The sequence below is a fragment of the Gymnodraco acuticeps genome, unplaced genomic scaffold (genome assembly GCF_902827175.1).
Source record: "Gymnodraco acuticeps unplaced genomic scaffold, fGymAcu1.1, whole genome shotgun sequence".
NCBI lineage: Eukaryota > Metazoa > Chordata > Actinopteri > Perciformes > Bathydraconidae > Gymnodraco > Gymnodraco acuticeps.
In genome coordinates, this window is record NW_022990940.1 from 3,905,507 (window position 1) to 3,923,184 (window position 17,678).

The following is a 17,678-nucleotide window of genomic DNA, read 5'->3' on the forward strand; positions in this document are numbered from 1 at the left end:
ACTTTCAGGTAGTTTATTCTGTATCAGTTTATTTCATGTGATGTCATGTTTTCCTTTCAGCACCCAGACTGGTGAGGCTGACTACTAAACTGAACAATGTGGCTGCCATGGAGGGAAAAGATGCAATTTTCAAGTGTGCTGTCAACCCAGCAGACGTCAACGTTAAATGGTTCCACAACAGCATACCCGTAACTGCTGGGCCCAAATATAAGATTGGGCGTGGTGGCAGCAGTCACTCACTCACCATCACCTCTGTCACACAAAAAGATGGCGGAGAGATCAGCGTGGATGCAGAGGGCAAAAGCTGCAAAGCCAACCTACAAGTGGAGCGTAAGAACACTCAATATAATTATTTAGTATGTTAAGTAATATTTTTTCCTCATCAACTTTGACAATTCTGTGTGCCCCATTTAGATGAACCTGTGAAATTTAAGAAAATGCTAGAAAACCTGACAGTGGAGGAGCAGAGTGAAGTGAAGCTGGAGTTGGAGCTGAGTAAGGTGTCGGATGAAGTGAGGTGGATGAAGAACAGCGTTGTGCTGCAGCCTTCAGGAAACATGGAGATTCGGGTCAACGGAGCCAAGCAGGCACTGATCTTCAAGAGCGTGGCTTATGCTGACCGGGGCATCTACTCCTGTGAAACCCTGGATGACAAAACCCAGGCCAAGCTCAGTGTGGAGAGTAAGACTGATACACAACATACAGTTTTTAAATGCATATAGAAAGACAATGTCATTCTCCAGTGTTTAGTGATATCATTCTTTATTTAAAAGCTAAGAAACCTTGAGCATGTTAAGTCTCAAACCTTTTCTCATCCTCCCTTCAGTGAAAAAGATTCAGGTAATTAAGGGCCTAACAGAAACCAAGTCACATGAGACAGAGACGGTAACTCTGGAGGTAGAGCTCAGCCAGGCTGATGTTGAGGGCTTCTGGACCAGGGATGGGGCCAAGTTAAAGTCAGGGGCCAACTGCCGTATCACAGCTTTTGGAAAGAAGCATTCCTTAACGTTGTCCAATCTCAAGAGGGAGGACGCAGGAGTGATTGCCTTCCAAGCAGAAGGAGTTCATAACTCTGGCAAACTGGTTGTCACAGGTAAGTTATTTTTGTATGTCACCCATACTGCCACAAGGGTCATTGTGTCACAACGTTTTTAATAAAACAAATTGATTTTACAGAACTTCCTGCTATGATCGCCAAGCCCATGGTAGATATCAGTGTCGCTGATAAGGAAAAGGTTACTTTTGAATGTGAAGTGTCCAAAACCAATGCAGATGTTAAATGGTTCAAGGTGAGAAGTTATTATTTAATTTACTATCTGCTTTGGGAAATAATGAGATTTGAAAAGTGTCATGTACATACAGAATGTAACATTTAAAAAAATCATTAATCTGCAGGATGATGTTGAACTGAAACTAGGGAAGAACTTTGGCATCCATTCCTTGGGCCGAAAGCGCAGTTTGGTCATCAACAAATGCACCCCTGAAGATGCAGGCACTTACATCTGTCGCACTACTGATGATAACACCTCAGCTAAACTCACTGTTAATGGTAATTATCAGTCATGTATTGAAGCACACAAATAAGTCATGTTGCCTTATTGGGTATAGAAACCTCTCTTAATAATGTTTTCCCTGCAGCCCGAGAAGTTAAGATTGTTAAGAAGCTGGAGGATGTGGAAGTGATGGAGAAGGAGAGCGCTGCGTTTGTCTGTGAAGTATCACATGATGAAGTCGAATGCCAATGGTACAAAGGAAGTACCAAACTCAAAGTCGGTGACAACATCAAGATGAGACAAGAGGGTAAAGTCTCAAAAAACGTGTACAGCTATGTATACAGCTGTATTTTCATGCATATTATTTACCTGAATAATGATTATCTACACGTTGTCTTATTTCTTATTCCAGGCAAAACCTATGTACTTCTGTTTAAGTCTGTCACCATTGAAGATATGGGTGAGATTAAATTCACAGCTGACAAGGCCTCTTCAGCAGCAAAACTGAAAGTGAAAGGTAAACCAGTCCGTGTCATGTGCTGAAAACAAATATGTTGCTGCATGAATTTGCTAACCCTTATGTTGCAATGTTCAGATGAGGTTGCAAATGGATTTTTCTATTTATGACACAAATTGTTGCAAACAAATGTAATTAACAATGATTAGGATAATCAAAAGTCTGCATACATTTTTTGCTAAATTCACCTCAACATTTCAACTGGTTTAGTGTGCCAATGAAAATTGTCGCACTAAAGACAGTTGAAATGTTGTCTTATGATAAGCGTTAACGGAATGCATCAATCTGATAATATTGATGAGATAGAAAATCCAGTTTCAATTTGCATTTGCATTGTTATGCCTCATTGAGGCCTGATGGTAAAAGGAAACACAAATCTAGGATAGGATTATTTTCATTAGGTTTAGTCATGGCTTTCTGTCTTGGTTGATTTTAGGTTTTGGAAATGTGAGGCAAAATCTAAGAAAGATAATATTAAGACCATTATTTGCTCTCAGGTGCTCAACACGCACATGTTTCTTATTTTATATGTCAGTGTCTCTCTGTTAGCAACTGATATATAAACAAGAATGGCTGTCACACATTAATTCCCACTTGCAGTAGTGCCATTACAATATTATTGCTATCTGCTTTAGCTTTTGCAAAAAGACTAATGGGGCATCAAAAGCATTTATGCTCCATTACTTAGCCCCGTTTGCTTTGGCTATAACACAATTTAATTATGAAGAGTGGCTGTCCTTACGTGCACCTAAGCAAGGGCTTTGGCAAAGCTTTGGAATCAATAGCCTTTCATCTTCCCTTGTAGCATTCATGATAATGATAGTTTGAATTGATTCAGTGTTATTGTTACTATAGAGCTGCCTGTCAAGTTTGTGAAGAAACTCAGGGATAAGATAGCGATGTATAAGCATCGTGGACATCTTGAATGCCAAGTGTCACGTGCCAGCGCAAAGGTGAAGTGGTTCAAGAACAAGACGGAGATCAAACACGGCAAGAAGTACGAGATCAAATGTGAAGATGTGTACCGAAAACTCACCATCAACGATGTGGCATCCGGGGACGAAGACACCTACACCTGTGACGCCACTGATGAAAATACATCCTGTAAACTACTTGTGGAAGGTAACAAGGTTGATTGACAGCTGTCAGGTTCATCGAGTGTAGGGCATTTATATATATAAGATTCTATATTTGTGTATACTGGGTATACACATGCACATACTCAAAGTATGTATATAAGCCATCAGAGTCCTAATCAATGAGGTGTACATCTATAGGTCTGTCTGTCTGTCTGTCTGTCTGTCTGTCTGTCCTTCTGTCTGGCTATGAATAAGTATTTTATTTATGTATAAATACAGGAGGTGACGTGGATTTAAGTATTGCCGCCTCTAAAACATGCATGGCCTAGGAAATAATTTAACTTTTAATTTAGTAAGTGCTTTCTTTCAAAATTAAAAAAAGGGTGCAAGTGTGAAATCTTTTCCTACACTTTGGAATGACATAAAACAAATGTGCACATTGCATGATTAACTTATCTCAAGGTATCATTATTTCCTGCAAGTAGCAGTAGTAGTACACACACAATATATTATACTATTAATTGATTTCTGACCATGTGTGCAACATTTGCCTGTAATGTAATATATAGGCCTAGGTATACTTTTGAATTTGGGTCTCAAAAAGACTAAACCATTTGTGTGTAGTCCTTTGAATTAAATCATAATTACCTTTATGTAAGGACTTCTGAACCATTCTCTTTTCCTGACGACCCTACAGAGCAGTCCATCAGCATTGTGCGGGAGCTGACATCAGTAGAAGTGACAGAACCCTTTGCAGCTGTTTTCGAAGTTGAAATCAGTATGGAACTGGTGAAACCTCCCATATGGACTCTGAATGCAGTTGCTGTGAAGGAGAGTGCCGATGTAGAAATGGAAAAAGAGGGCACAATGCACAGTCTCACTTTCAAAAAAACCAAAGCATCGATGACAGGACCTGTGCAGTTTACAGCTGGCAAGAGCAAATCTTTAGCCCAGCTCACAGTCAAAGGTAAATTTGTAGAATGACTTTTATACAGCAGTAGGCCACACTAACTTGTGTACTCTGTTTTTAGTAAACATATCCAGTGTAATTGAATTGAGTCTAATCACATATTGTTCCTCACATTTAGAGCGTCCGCTTGAGATTGCAGAGCCCATCAAAGATGTTAAGGGGAAAGAGAAAAGCTCAGCGATACTCACCTGTAAATTCTCTGCCTCACCCAAAGAGGTAGCTTGGTTCAAAGGCCAGGTGCCTCTGACCGCTTCAGACAAGTACAACATGAAGCAAGATGCTACAAGGGCTCAACTAACTATTCAAAGGTTGACTGAGGAAGACAGTGGGGAGTACCGCTGTCAGTCCGGACCTGCTGAGGCCAAAGGGACCCTTACTGTTGAAGGTATTGTAGTATTGACCTTTGAATAACACACAGAAGACAGCAATTGTGCCATTTTTTTTAATCTTTCAATGAAACTGTTTTGTAATTGTCCTCAACTTAAACTGTTACTTTTCCTCTGTCCAGTGCGTGAAATGAAGATCAGCAAGCACTTGGCAGACACAGAGGTTGATGAAGACAATGATGCTGTGTTCACATGTGAGATCAACTATGCTGATGAAGAGGTACAGTGGCTTCTGAATGACAAGGTGCTCTTCACCAATGAAGTCAATACCATCGCTCATGATGGCAAGGTCCACAAGCTCACACTGAAGAACTTGGCACCTCAGGACGGGGGGACTATCAGCTTTCAGGTCCGCAAGGTGAAGGAGTCAGTGACACTTAAGGTTAAAGGTAAGAACTCGCTGGCAATGAACTATTGTATAAATATCCGGTTAAAGAGGGGAATCAAAATCAAACCATACCTTGAGATTGTATCGGCATCTGCTTTGAGAATCAATTCTGATTATGCTGTCAGAACATTGTACATGTCACTCATTATTTATATTCTCAATTGTCCCTCCAGAGAAGCGTGCAGTGTTCCTCAAGTCTCTGGATGATGTCATTGGAGAGGAAAAGGGCATGATAACTCTGGCGTGTGAGGCGTCTAAGCCCAGGGTTTCTCCTGTATGGAGAAAAGAAGTTAAAGTCCTAAAGGCTGGATCAAAGTATGAGCTCCTTCACACAGGCAAGTCTTTGGGGCTGATCATCAAGGACGTCACCAAAGAAGATGCTGGAGAGTACAGTTGTGATCTAGGAACTGAGGTTTCTAAAGCAAAGGTCACTGTAAGAGGTTGGTACTGTTATTGAGATGTTTTACAGTTTCATTCATATAGTGTAGTTTGTTTTCTTCACTAGCTTATGCTCTTTTCCCCAAATGTAGAGATTGCCATTGGAATTACCAAATGGCTGAAGTCGGCTGGGGTGAATGAGGGAGACACATGTAACTTTGAGTGCATCTTATCTCGTGAGAGCACAGACGAGTGTTCCTGGACTCTTAATGGAAACACTATCACAGATGGAGGTCGCTTCAAAGTCACCAGTAAAGGACGCAAGTACATGCTGACCATCAAGGATGTGACTCCTGCTGACGCTGGAGAGGTGGTCTTGAACATTAAAGACCTTAACTCCAAAACAACATTAAAAGTTGAAGGTAAGCGACATATTTAAGAGGCCTAGACAAATGAACAAAGGTATTAAGTAAGGAAATTAAACATCCCATTTTGCAGGCAAGGCTTCATCCGTGTCTAAAGGACTACAGAGTGTTAGTGCTGTCCAAGGAGAAGATGCTGTATTTACCTGTGAGGTAACAAAAGCTAGTTTCACTGTAAACTGGTCCATGGAAGGCAAAGCCATCAAAAAGAGCCAGAAGTATGACATCAGCCAAGAGGAAAAGGTCATGAAGCTGACGATCCATAACGTCTCAGCTCAAGACTCCGGAGAGTACAGTTGTGAAGTTGTTGGAGGTGCAACCACTAAAGCCAAGCTGGAAATCAAGGGTAAGACTTGTAGTCTTTGACAATGTTAGAGCATTTAAGAGACAACACTAAGACACACAGAGGCTAATGCATTTAAATGACAAAATATAGTATAACTGTAATTGCGGCAATGGAACAAGTTTCATTGTATATGTGCCACAAGCATGTAAAATACAGAGTTTATTTTGCTGGATAATAAAAACAACTAATGGCAGGACATCGTAGGAAAACTGTGATTCAACATTCTAGCTTCCACTCAATATCAAAGTTAACAACTTAACTGCAGTACAGTACTCTCTTAAAGTAACATTACACAGGTACAAACAATTAATTAAAGTAAGTTATGGACCTAAATTATTAAACTTACCTATAATTTGTTTACTTTAATTATACAATGGAAAACCATAAGAAAGATAACAAGAATACCCTTGCCTTAATACAAGTGTAGATCTGAGATACTCTTTTTTTCTTAAACAACAGATTAATCCTTCACATTGTTACTGTATTCAAAATACTTAATTAAGCACTTTCTTTTTTTACAGAGCAAATTCATAAATTCACTAAAGAGCTGAAGGACAGCCAAGCTGAGGAGAAGAGCAACATGACCTTGCAATGTGAGACTGTACAAACCCCATCCACTGTGGTATGGCTTAAAGGTCACACAGAGCTCAAGGCTGGAGGTCGATATGAGATGTCCCAGAAGGAGGGGGTCCTAACTCTGACCATCAAACAGCTGGAGGAGAAAGACACCGATATCTACACGTGTGACGTGGGCACGGCGAAGATCATGGCAAAGGTGACAGTCAATGGTAAGTACCTATGTTTGTCTGTACACACGTTTCAGGTAAGTTGTTGTCTTGCAGAGCTGGTTATTTGTATGAATGATGTGTTATTTGCCTTGAGAATTTTATTGACTGTTTTTTTTGGTCAAAGAGATAAATGCAATGTTGACGTTACTCACAGTATGGCCTTGCTCTGATGTTTAAAAGGCCAATTGGTTATAGTGAAAAAACCAAGGAAGGGTGAAAATAGTTTTGAAGGGAAATCTTCTACATTTGTTTGCTTTGTCAGTTCTACTGATCGGTATTTTGCATTGTGATGGAATTGATTAAAAGATGCTGTGCATTATGTTGTTTTCTTTGACTTGGTGTTTATATGATTGACAGACATCCACAAATTGTGAACGACATCCACCAGCATGTGCAAATGTTTAAAATTGACCTGAAACCAAATGCATTGTCTTGTTATGCAAGGGCTACAAACTGCATAGAGGAATGTTTCCTGTGTTTGTCATTTTTTGTGAATTTAAAAATGCAACAAGAGATTGTTTTTGGTAAAGGAGCATCATCCGTACTGGTGGAATGATTCCAGTGGGACAACATCATTTTCACCTCTAATCATTTTCCATCATCAATCACTCAACCCAACACAATTCACCCTCCTGTTTTATACAAGCAAGTCATTGTTCATTTTATTCTAGCCCTGCCTGCCAATTTTAAAGAGAAGCTCAACAACCAGAGGAGAAAGGAAGGGGAGTCGGTGAAACTCTGCTGCAAACTATCGAAGCATGCTAATGACGTTCAGTGGAAGAAAGGCTCTGAAATTCTCAAAGCTGGAGAGAAGTATGAGATGAAGATGGAGGAGACTTCTTGTGAACTTCAGATTAAGAATTTGGAGTTGAGATGGTGGAGAGTACTCTTGCTTGTGCGGGGACCAGAAGACATCTGCAACTGTGAAAGTCACTGGTATGGATTTTTAGAGAAATGAAATATTTACCAAAGCAGATCCACTTTGGCCTTGCCCGTGTTTTGTTTAAATATTTGTTAGACTATTTCACCTGAAGTTATAAAAAATTGGTTGTACAGCGCTGCCGCCGACCTTCAAACAGAAGCTGGAGAGCCAGGAGGCTGAGGAGGGGGCTAGTGTTACTCTGCGTTGTGAGCTCTCCAAACCTGGAGTCCCCGTTGAGTGGAAGAAGGGAACAACGGTCCTGAAGTCTGGAGAAAAGTACCAGATGAAGCAGGAGGCCTCTGTGAATGAACTCCTCATCACCAAAGTGCTGCCAGAGGACAGTGGAGACTACAGCTGTGTGTGTGGAGACCTGAAGACCACAGCCAGTCTCAACATTAAGGGTAGGAAGAGGATTTGTAAAGTGTCAGTTCGAGTAATATTTTTGTTGGTTAAAATAACACTTATGTTTACATGGTCAGACATATCAGTTTTTGACTTTGACTGTCATTGTGCGTTGCAACTTGTCCGTCTTTGTGTTCTTTGTTCTGTGTTTGTTTTATTTGTATTGTTATATTTTATGTTATGCCACTGACTGCTAACCAACTAATTGATGCTCAGCCCAACCAGTGACCTTCAAACAGAAGCTGGAGAGCCAGGAGGCTGAGGAGGGGGCTAGTGTTACTCTGCGTTGTGAGCTCTCTAAACCTGGAGTCCCTGTTGAGTGGAAGAAGGGAACAAAGGTCCTGAAGTCTGGAGAAAAGTACCAGATGAAGCAGGAGGCCTCTGTGAATGAACTCCTCATCACTAAAGTGCTGCCAGAGGACAGTGGAGACTACAGCTGTGTGTGTGGAGACCTGAAGACCACAGCCAGTCTCAAGATCAATGGTAGGAAGAGGAATGTTACAGTTGGTTCAACTAACTTTTTTTTTCATAAATAGAACAACATTTTAACTTGTAAAATGTTGTTCTATATATACCTAAAGCTTAACTTGCATATTAAGACAGGTTTTCTCTGTCTGAATCTCGTTGCTCTTGGCAATGTGTCATTGTTTGTCTTCTGTGTTTGTTTTGTATTGTTATATTTTATGTTATGCCACTGACTTCTATCCAACTAATTGATGCTCAGCCCAACCAGTGACCTTCAAACAGAAGCTGGAGAGCCAGGAGGCTGAGGAGGGGGCTAGTGTTACTCTGCGTTGTGAGCTCTCTAAACCTGGAGTCCCTGTTGAGTGGAAGAAGGGAACAAAGGTCCTGAAGTCTGGAGAAAAGTACCAGATGAAGCAGGAGGCCTCTGTGAATGAACTTCTCATCACCAAAGTGCTGCCAGAGGACAGTGGAGACTACAGCTGTGTGTGTGGAGACCTGAAGACCACAGCCAGTCTCAAGATCAATGGTAGGAAGAGGAATGTTACAGTTGGTTCAATTAACTTTTTTTTTCATAAATAGAACAACATTTTAACTTGTAAAATGTTGTTCTATATATACCTAAAGCTTAACTTGCATATTAAGACAGGTTTTCTCTGTCTGAATCTCGTTGCTCTTGGCAATGTGTCATTGTTTGTCTTCTGTGTTTGTTTTGTATTGTTGTATTTTATGTTATGCCACTGACTTCTAACCAACTAATTGATGCTCAGCCCAACCAGTGACCTTCAAACAGAAGCTGGAGAGCCAGGAGGCTGAGGAGGGGGCTAGTGTTACTCTGCGTTGTGAGCTCTCTAAACCTGGAGTCCCTGTTGAGTGGAAGAAGGGAACAAAGGTCCTGAAGTCTGGAGAAAAGTACCAGATGAAGCAGGAGGCCTCTGTGAATGAACTCCTCATCACCAAAGTGCTGCAAGAGGACAGTGGAGACTACAGCTGTGTGTGTGGAGACCTGAAGACCACAGCCAGTCTCAAGATCAATGGTAGGAAGAGGAATGTTACAGTTGGTTCAATTAACTTTTTTTTTCATAAATAGAACAACATTTTAACTTGTAAAATGTTGTTCTATATATACCTAAAGCTTAACTTGCATATTAAGACAGGTTTTCTCTGTCTGAATCTCGTTGCTCTTGGCAATGTGTCATTGTTTGTCTTCTGTGTTTGTTTTGTATTGTTATATTTTATGTTATGCCACTGACTTCTAACCAACTAATTGATGCTCAGCCCAACCAGTGACCTTCAAACAGAAGCTGGAGAGCCAGGAGGCTGAGGAGGGGGCTAGTGTTACTCTGCGTTGTGAGCTCTCTAAACCTGGAGTCCCTGTTGAGTGGAAGAAGGGAACAAAGGTCCTGAAGTCTGGAGAAAAGTACCAGATGAAGCAGGAGGCCTCTGTGAATGAACTTCTCATCACCAAAGTGCTGCCAGAGGACAGTGGAGACTACAGCTGTGTGTGTGGAGACCTGAAGACCACAGCCAGTCTCAAGATCAAGGGTAGGAAGAGGATTTGTAAAGTGTCAGTTCGAGTAATATTTTCGTTGGTTAAAATAACACTTATGTTTACATGGTCAGACATATCAGTTTTTGAGTCTGAATGGCATTGTGGGCTGCAACTTGTCCGTCTTTGTGTTCTTTGTTCTGTGTTTGTTTTATTTGTATTGTTATATTTTATGTTATGCCACTGACTGCTAACCAACTAATTGATGCTCAGCCCAACCAGTGACCTTCAAACAGAAGCTGGAGAGCCAGGAGGCTGAGGAGGGGGCTACTGTTACTCTGCGTTGTGAGATCTCTAAACCTGGAGTCCCCGTTGAGTGGAAGAAGGGAACAAAGGTCCTGAAGTCTGGAGAAAAGTACCAGATGAAGCAGGAGGCCTCTGTGAATGAACTCCTCATCACCAAAGTGCTGCCAGAGGACAGTGGAGACTACAGCTGTGTGTGTGGAGACCTGAAGTCCACAGCCAGTCTCAAGATCAATGGTAGGAGGATCAGGGATTTCTTGGGTGATATTCACTACAATTAGATGTACTTTTCAAATGTATTAACTACTTTAAACATTGATTTGGATTAGAGAAAAGATTTGTGTTACACTTTTGTTTTGTCTTGATAGAAGCACCTGAAGATTAATTTTAAGATAACATTTCTGTTGCTTTTTATAATTTGTTGTTCTTTTCTGTTTGCTGGCTCACAAAATGTCAGCATATTTGTGGATGTCGTACATCAGATGTTGTCTTTTCCGTTGTATGTGGTGGATGAATAGATGGATGACTGTGCCTTGATCCCTTTGTGTGCTCTTCGCTGTGATACACTTTGAGTTTTCATCTTCTCTTCAAAATGTGTTTGAGATTACAAAACAAACAATGAACGAAGCAGCCACAACTGACTACTATCAGAACACGTCAGTCTGACTTTGTTATCAATGATGAGTGTTGAGGATTCATAATGCATGTCTGCTGGTCTGTGAACTGTTCTTGTTTATTTCCGCCAACAGATCGGTTTGTTCATGCAGTGTTGTAGCTATCAACTGTGTTTTATTTGTCATGCTTGTTCCAAAACATTTTTTGAATTTCAGTTGATGTTTTATTTTATTTTAATCATAATGGCAAAATACTTAAAACGATCAGGCATGTTACAGCATTCTAAGATCAGATTGTTTCCTCTCAGCTCTGAAGCTTGCAGCTCCTCTTTCAGCTTCTAAACCAGAATCTAAGAGTCAGGAGTCCAAAGAAACAATCAAAGGTATGGATGGAGGACGGCAATTTGTTGTCTTGTCTTCTGGCTTTATGTGCTCTGTCGATTTTGATAGTGGTCTTTGTGTCGCCAAGTGCAGCTTGCCCTTAAATCTGGCCTATACGCTTAGGCCTATATAGGTTATGATACATGTATTCCTCCCATGTTTTGGCTTTTTAGTTTACCCGTTTTTAGGCTGCAGTTTTGTGTGCCTCTGGTGTGTCCAATGCACCCCTGGAGTTATGGTTATGTGTTTGCAATGTTTGTGTGGGTCTTTTCCCTCAGTTGGATTGCAGTATATGTAAATGAAGGCTGTGTGTGCTAATTGTGCTGATAGCACAGTGATGCTTTGGGAATCATACCTATTGTTGGCTTTTGATTTTACATATGCATTAGTTACCTGTGTCTGGCATAATTCTTTGCCCTCTGACGGTCTTTGAGTTTATGGCAGTTATAGAGGCTGGGCTCAGGTCTTTATATTAAATGATGTAGGTAAGGCATTGTCACTGGTTGGTGACATGACATTCATGCAGCATGATGTCCATATGATATTTTTATTTCAGCAAAAGCCCCTGAAGCTCCCTCCAAAGTTGCTCAAGATGAGCACAAGAAGCAAGAGATAAATGAGACAGTAGAAGGTAATTCTCTGAAGATTCTTGGCTTTGCTTGGTTATTTAACCCATGTCCATTTGTCAATCATCAGTCCAATGAATTGCTTCGTTATGCCAAAATTGAGAAAAACAAATGACTATTTATTCAGTTTTATCAAGTTGTGTTGGCTGCTGACTGGTGTTATCTGATAGAAAGTTGTTGGGTCATGAATTGACTTACATTGTGTTTTGTTTTGCTTCATGGAATTGCTTTAAGGTTTAATATATTACACATGTTTATATTTCCAAGCTAACCTGTGCTATTTATTCAGCCTGCTAAATGTGGCTTTTTTATTCACTTGGTAAATGTCATTTTTTAAGCTTGTATACACAAAAAAGATCAATCTCAACATCTATGGATATCTGTGGTGCCTCGTTGACTTTGTTGCATGGAGACTGACTTTGTTTTCAGCTGTTATTACATGTCACTAGTGCTATCCTAAGGCACGTGTGGGTCTGATGCTATGTTCAATTTATAGCTGTGACACTGCCAACTACTGGACAGGAGATTCATGGAGATTCTCAAGTGGGAAGTGATGGTAATGAGACACATGTTTGTATGGCGTCTATCAGTTAGAGTTAGCATGGTCGTCATTTGAGTTATTCCAGATATAATGTATTTTAAGTCTTTTAGATAAACACACTTAAGAAAGAAGAATTATAAACTATTAAGGGAGTAGGCAGCTCAGTTTGTTTAACTGTCTGTGCTGTTTGTTATGTTGCCTAATAATTGTGAGAAATATATACAGAAGTTGGCTTTTGTTTCTTGTTAGCCCTCGTTTGTTTCCCTGTTCCATTTTGTGGCACATACATAATTTTATCCTGTTGTTTTAGTGCTTTGTTTGTTCCAGTTCTCGTTGATTGTTAAAGATCTTTAGATTGGTTGTACAGGGTCATTAACGTTTATATGTGCTTTACTGGCTTATCTGGCTCTTGTCTTCAGGTTATTGTTCTTTGCTGCTGACAGGTGTTATCAAACTGAAATATTTTTGACCAAACAGTTTGCTACTATTGTGATAAACTCCAAAAAAAGTTGTAATCTATCTCAACAGCTGTGGATCTTTGTGGTGTCACAGGGTGTTTCTCAATCGCGAGTAAAGCTGCTCCAGAGCCACTATTTCAAGCATACTACGTCATTGAGTGCTGCCGAAGTACTGTTCCAATGTCCAGCATACTTGGAATTCTACCGAGGCCGGCGTACTTCGTTAGGAGAAATGTCGAGGCTGCACATGTGTAGACTCCGCGGTCTTAAAATCCCCACAATGCTTTGCGCACGGACCAATTTCCCAAATCTGTGGTGGAAAATGTAAGGCGGGGCCTCTCATATGACGCCTGCACACTTGCTAGCCTGTTCCACTCTTCGTTTTCCGAATGCCAGGAAGTATTCTTGCCTTGCTTTTGAAGCAAGACGCTCGGAAGACATGTGCTACCAAGCAAGCGTACTCACGATTGAGAAACACCTCATTGTGTTCAATTTCATAGCTGTAACACTGCCACCTACTGGACAGACTCCTCAACAGCAGTTCCTCAAACAGGAGAATCAGAAAGATTCTCAAAGCCTTGAAATGGAACCCGAAGGTAATATAATGGCACACGTGTCTGCATGGTGTCTGTCGGATACAGTAAGCATGGTCGTCATTGTTTTATTCCAGATATAGTTTCTGGCTCGTTGAAAAACTCACTTGACAAAAAAGAAGAACTGGAACATATAGAGGGACTACACGTATGCCGCTCAGTTTGTTTAACTGTCTGTGGCATTGGTTTTGACAAATCTGTAATGGAAATATATAGACAGGATGGCTTTTGTTTTCTTGTTAGCGCTCGTTATTGTTGCTGTTCTCCATTTTGTGGCACTTAGGTAATTTTGTCCAATTGTTTTAGTGCTATGTTTGCTCCAGTTCCCTGTTGATTGTTAAAGACCTTTAGACTGGTTGTACAGGGTCATTAGCGTTTATATGTGCTTTACTGGCTTATTCGGCTCTTGTCTTCAGGTTATTGTTCTTTGCTGCTGACAGGTGTTATCAAACTGAAATGTTTTGACCTAACCTTTTGCTAATATTGTGATAAACTCCAAAAAAGTTGTAATTTTTCTCAACATCTGTTCACATCTGTGGTGTCTCGTTGTGTTCAATTTCATAGCTGTAACACTGCCACCTACTGGACAGACTCAACAGCAGCTCCTCAAAGTGGAGGTACATACGGATTCTCAAGAGCTTAAAGTTGCAGGGGAAGGTAATAAGAAACATGCTTGCATAGCTTCTGTCAGATACTGTGACATCTGTCAATACTACGCATGGTTGTTATTTGTTTTATTCCAGATTTAGTTTTAAAGGTTGTAGACAAAGAAGAACTGGAAATATGGAGGGAGTAGGCAGTTCAGTTTGGATTTACCATTAAATATAAGAAAGTGGCTTTTGTTTTCTCGTTAGGCCTTGTTGCTATTCTGTCAATTCTGTTTTGTGGCAAATGCTGATATTGCTTTTTTTGGTCGGATTTTAATAATGTTTTAATGCTTTGTTTGTCCAGTTTTGTGTTGAGTCTTGGATATTTTGATTCTATGTTTATGGTACTTTGGCACATCTGTGTTGGCATGCTGCTGCGTGTTGGATTATTGATAATGATCTGTGAGAGGTTTTTACTTGAAGCGTTAATGATTTTTGATTGCTTTCCGTTCTCATGGCTGGCTGTTGTCTTAAGGATATATATTTCATCACTACAATATTGTGAGGTTATTGTTGTGTTTTATCCCAGTTGAAAAGACGGGTGCTGGAACAGCTGCTGACACAAAGAGGCAGGGGACCAAAGAGCCACTAGAAGGTATGCAATGATTGAGGCTATCGTCCTTGTGCTTCTACGTTGTCTCTTGCCACATCCGACTGAGTCTTTGTGTTGTTAAACTAGGTGTTCTATCTCTTCTAATAATATTTGGCTTATAGAGCATGTTTTGGTGTAGCTTGTCGTAGCTGTAAGGGGTGGGCAATGGACATAAATATTTTCAGGTAAATAATTTCTACGATTTGGTCAACATCACAATCACAATATCAATACAGGGGGAGATAATATATTGAATCAAATTGGCTTTTGTAGTAATGCCTGGCCATCATTGTCATGATGTTTTTCTTAATGCTGCGTCCACACTACAGCGTCGACAGCTTCAAAAACAGTTTCCAACGCGTCTGCCCATTCACTTTGAATGGGGTGACGTCACGTTGCCTCGCTTTTCGCCGAACTGAATTGTGGGTAGCATAGCGGTCCGTCTCCGCCGTCAGAAGTTGAACAATGTTCAACTTCTGACGCCGGAGACGCCGGAGTAGCCAGCGCCAGCCAATCAAATCCCGTTTCTGAAAATCTGACAGCTCAAGCGCTAGCCAATCAAACCGCATCTAAGCTGGGAGAGATATCCCGCCGTTGATTTCTATATTTCAAAAAAAGATGGAGGAGAAACTATTTATCGCCGTAGCAAATCACCCGGTTTTGTATGACCAGACCCTCTTCACCTACCGGGATACAAACTGGAAGAACCAGTCATGGAGGGAGGTGGCAGAGACAGTGGGTGAAACTGGTAGGTTTTCGCCTGTTTTGGGGAGTTTATATATATTGCTCGCATAAAATTCCCGGGGTTTTTTGCTTTATATGTCGGGGGCGGGAGATTCATGTGATTGGTTGTTGGTTGCGTTGCTCGAATAAAATCCCCAAGCTTCAGACACGCCCAGCTCCAAGCTTTTTTTGAAGCTGTAGTGTGGACGCTCCGCTCCGTAACTGTCCTCCAACCAGTAGCGTGGCGTGGGGGAAAATGTAGGGGAAGCCCATTTTTTGGGTCGGGGGGTGGTCAATAACGTAACCAGATGAGTGATTACAGCGCCCGGTATCATTTGACACACATTTGTATCACACAGATGCAGGACTTGCACACGCCTGTTATCTAACCGACAGGTCCGCACGCACTCTCCAGCTGAAACTCTCTCCTTATTAATTTAAGCATTTTACTTATTAATGTATGCAGACAATCACACAATCTATGTGATTTTTGGATTTACCGTGCCTCTCAATTGCCCGTGACAGGTTGGCAAGGTCGATGAATCCTGAAGTTGCCCAAGGATTGTTCAGGGAGCACGAATCCTTGTCAAAAAGAAGACATGGCCAGCAAATTAGACGCTGAAGTTTAGCGCTTCCAGTTAGCCACTCCGTGCGGACATAATTGTCCTCATTGAACGTCCGATTCTCTCCCTTTTTCCTCTGCGTACACAGCTCGAGTGCGGGCATTTGCCTGTCATCTGATTTAATTTTTAGTTGCTGCTGTAGCGGAAGTTTAGTAAAGTTATGTTTGATTAAGTACGCCAAATCTCCACCCTCCATAATGCTTCATTTGCTTGATAATTTCTAACGGCGGTGATGACAGTTACAGTATTACAACTGATGTTGATGTGATTTGATTGGATGGCAGTGTCCAATCAAATCGCCAGCCGCCAGCCGCCTCTGAAGGGAAGCAAGAGGCGGCTAGCTTCCCTTGGCATGGCCCTGACCAATCACAGGTTGGCAGGGGCATCACGTGGGCCTCATCTGATTGGTCAATCCCTCCATTTTTTTTCACCAAGGGAAGCTAGATTCGGCTGGCCTCCTCTCGCAACAGTGAGTGCAATCTACTGTTTCACCATAACATCTAGAGGGGCGCTGTTTGTTTCACTCTTTGTAAAATACTCAATGAGAATGGGGGAGAGACGGGCCGGCAGCAACACACAGCAAAGGAGAATTATCGAAACAAAACAAAGTGTTTGTATTTATTTATTTAAATTATAACTACAATCCGAAAAAACAGGGGAAGCCTGGCTTCCCTTGGCCTCCGGGAGAAAACGCCACTGCCTCCAACAGCAGTTCCTTGTGAATCTGTTTGTTAAGTGTTTGTGCTCCTTGTGGTTTTTAGCTGACGTGACATGAGTGAAAGACTACAGCAAATACCAGATTTGTACGCAGCTATTATTTAAAAAAAAAAAAAAAACTTTATTTAGCAGTAGATAATTGTCACTGTTTCTTGAAACTAGATGTGTGGCTACTGGCTCTGTAGGTTTTAATCAGGCTTAAATGTTTTATCACAGCATTAAAGCCTCCAGATGCTCAAGCAGCTGTGATATTACACCCTGAGGATTCCAAAAAAGTCGAAGGTATAAACCCACATTCGTTAACTTTTGTCTCTGTTGGCTAAGCTCTTGGTCATGGCTCGGTTTGTATGTTTTTATTCAGTGAAGTTGGTTTTGTGTTGTCTTGGACATTGTTGCTCTTCTGCTTAAATGTGTATGGCACTGTGACGAAGGTAACTTCGTCACTTCGGGCCTTGTAATATTGCACATGTGGGTTTGCACTTTATGAAACAACTTCCCTTTGCAGAGATAAAGTCACTCAGCACTTTAGTGGACAGTTTGCACTTTATTAGCGTGATTGCACAGTACAGTTTGGCATTGCATATTTGCACATTTTACATAATTTATACTAATTATTGAGGTAGTATTTATTAAATGATTAAACCGTATTAATTGGAATGTCGTCTGGCTGGTCGGGTCCTCGGCTCCGCCTGAAAAGATAGGGGAGTTAGCGAGAGCGCCGAAAGTGTTTGTGCTGGTGTAAGAATGACAGCGGTTGAGAATAATCAGGGTGCAAATAATATGTTGAGGGTGTATAAATTATGACGTTAAGTTGCATT

The 17,678-nt window shown here is 41.1% G+C and overlaps 1 protein-coding gene across 1 annotated transcript in view; it reads left to right on the top strand.

Moving 5' to 3' along the window:
- LOC117558384 (obscurin-like) overlaps positions 1-17,678 on the top strand; it is a 64,445-nt gene that overhangs the window by 16,060 nt on the left and 30,707 nt on the right. The window contains 23 exon segments of the mRNA XM_034234555.1: positions 61-330; positions 415-681; positions 827-1,093; positions 1,177-1,289; positions 1,396-1,549; positions 1,639-1,800; positions 1,906-2,010; positions 2,866-3,132; positions 3,787-4,056; positions 4,178-4,444; positions 4,568-4,834; positions 5,007-5,273; positions 5,364-5,633; positions 5,710-5,979; positions 6,501-6,767; positions 7,439-7,637; positions 7,639-7,703; positions 7,824-8,090; positions 8,308-8,574; positions 8,816-9,082; positions 9,324-9,590; positions 9,832-10,098; positions 10,316-10,582. Coding sequence (XP_034090446.1) covers positions 61-330; positions 415-681; positions 827-1,093; positions 1,177-1,289; positions 1,396-1,549; positions 1,639-1,800; positions 1,906-2,010; positions 2,866-3,132; positions 3,787-4,056; positions 4,178-4,444; positions 4,568-4,834; positions 5,007-5,273; positions 5,364-5,633; positions 5,710-5,979; positions 6,501-6,767; positions 7,439-7,637; positions 7,639-7,703; positions 7,824-8,090; positions 8,308-8,574; positions 8,816-9,082; positions 9,324-9,590; positions 9,832-10,098; positions 10,316-10,582 — 5,349 coding nt within the window.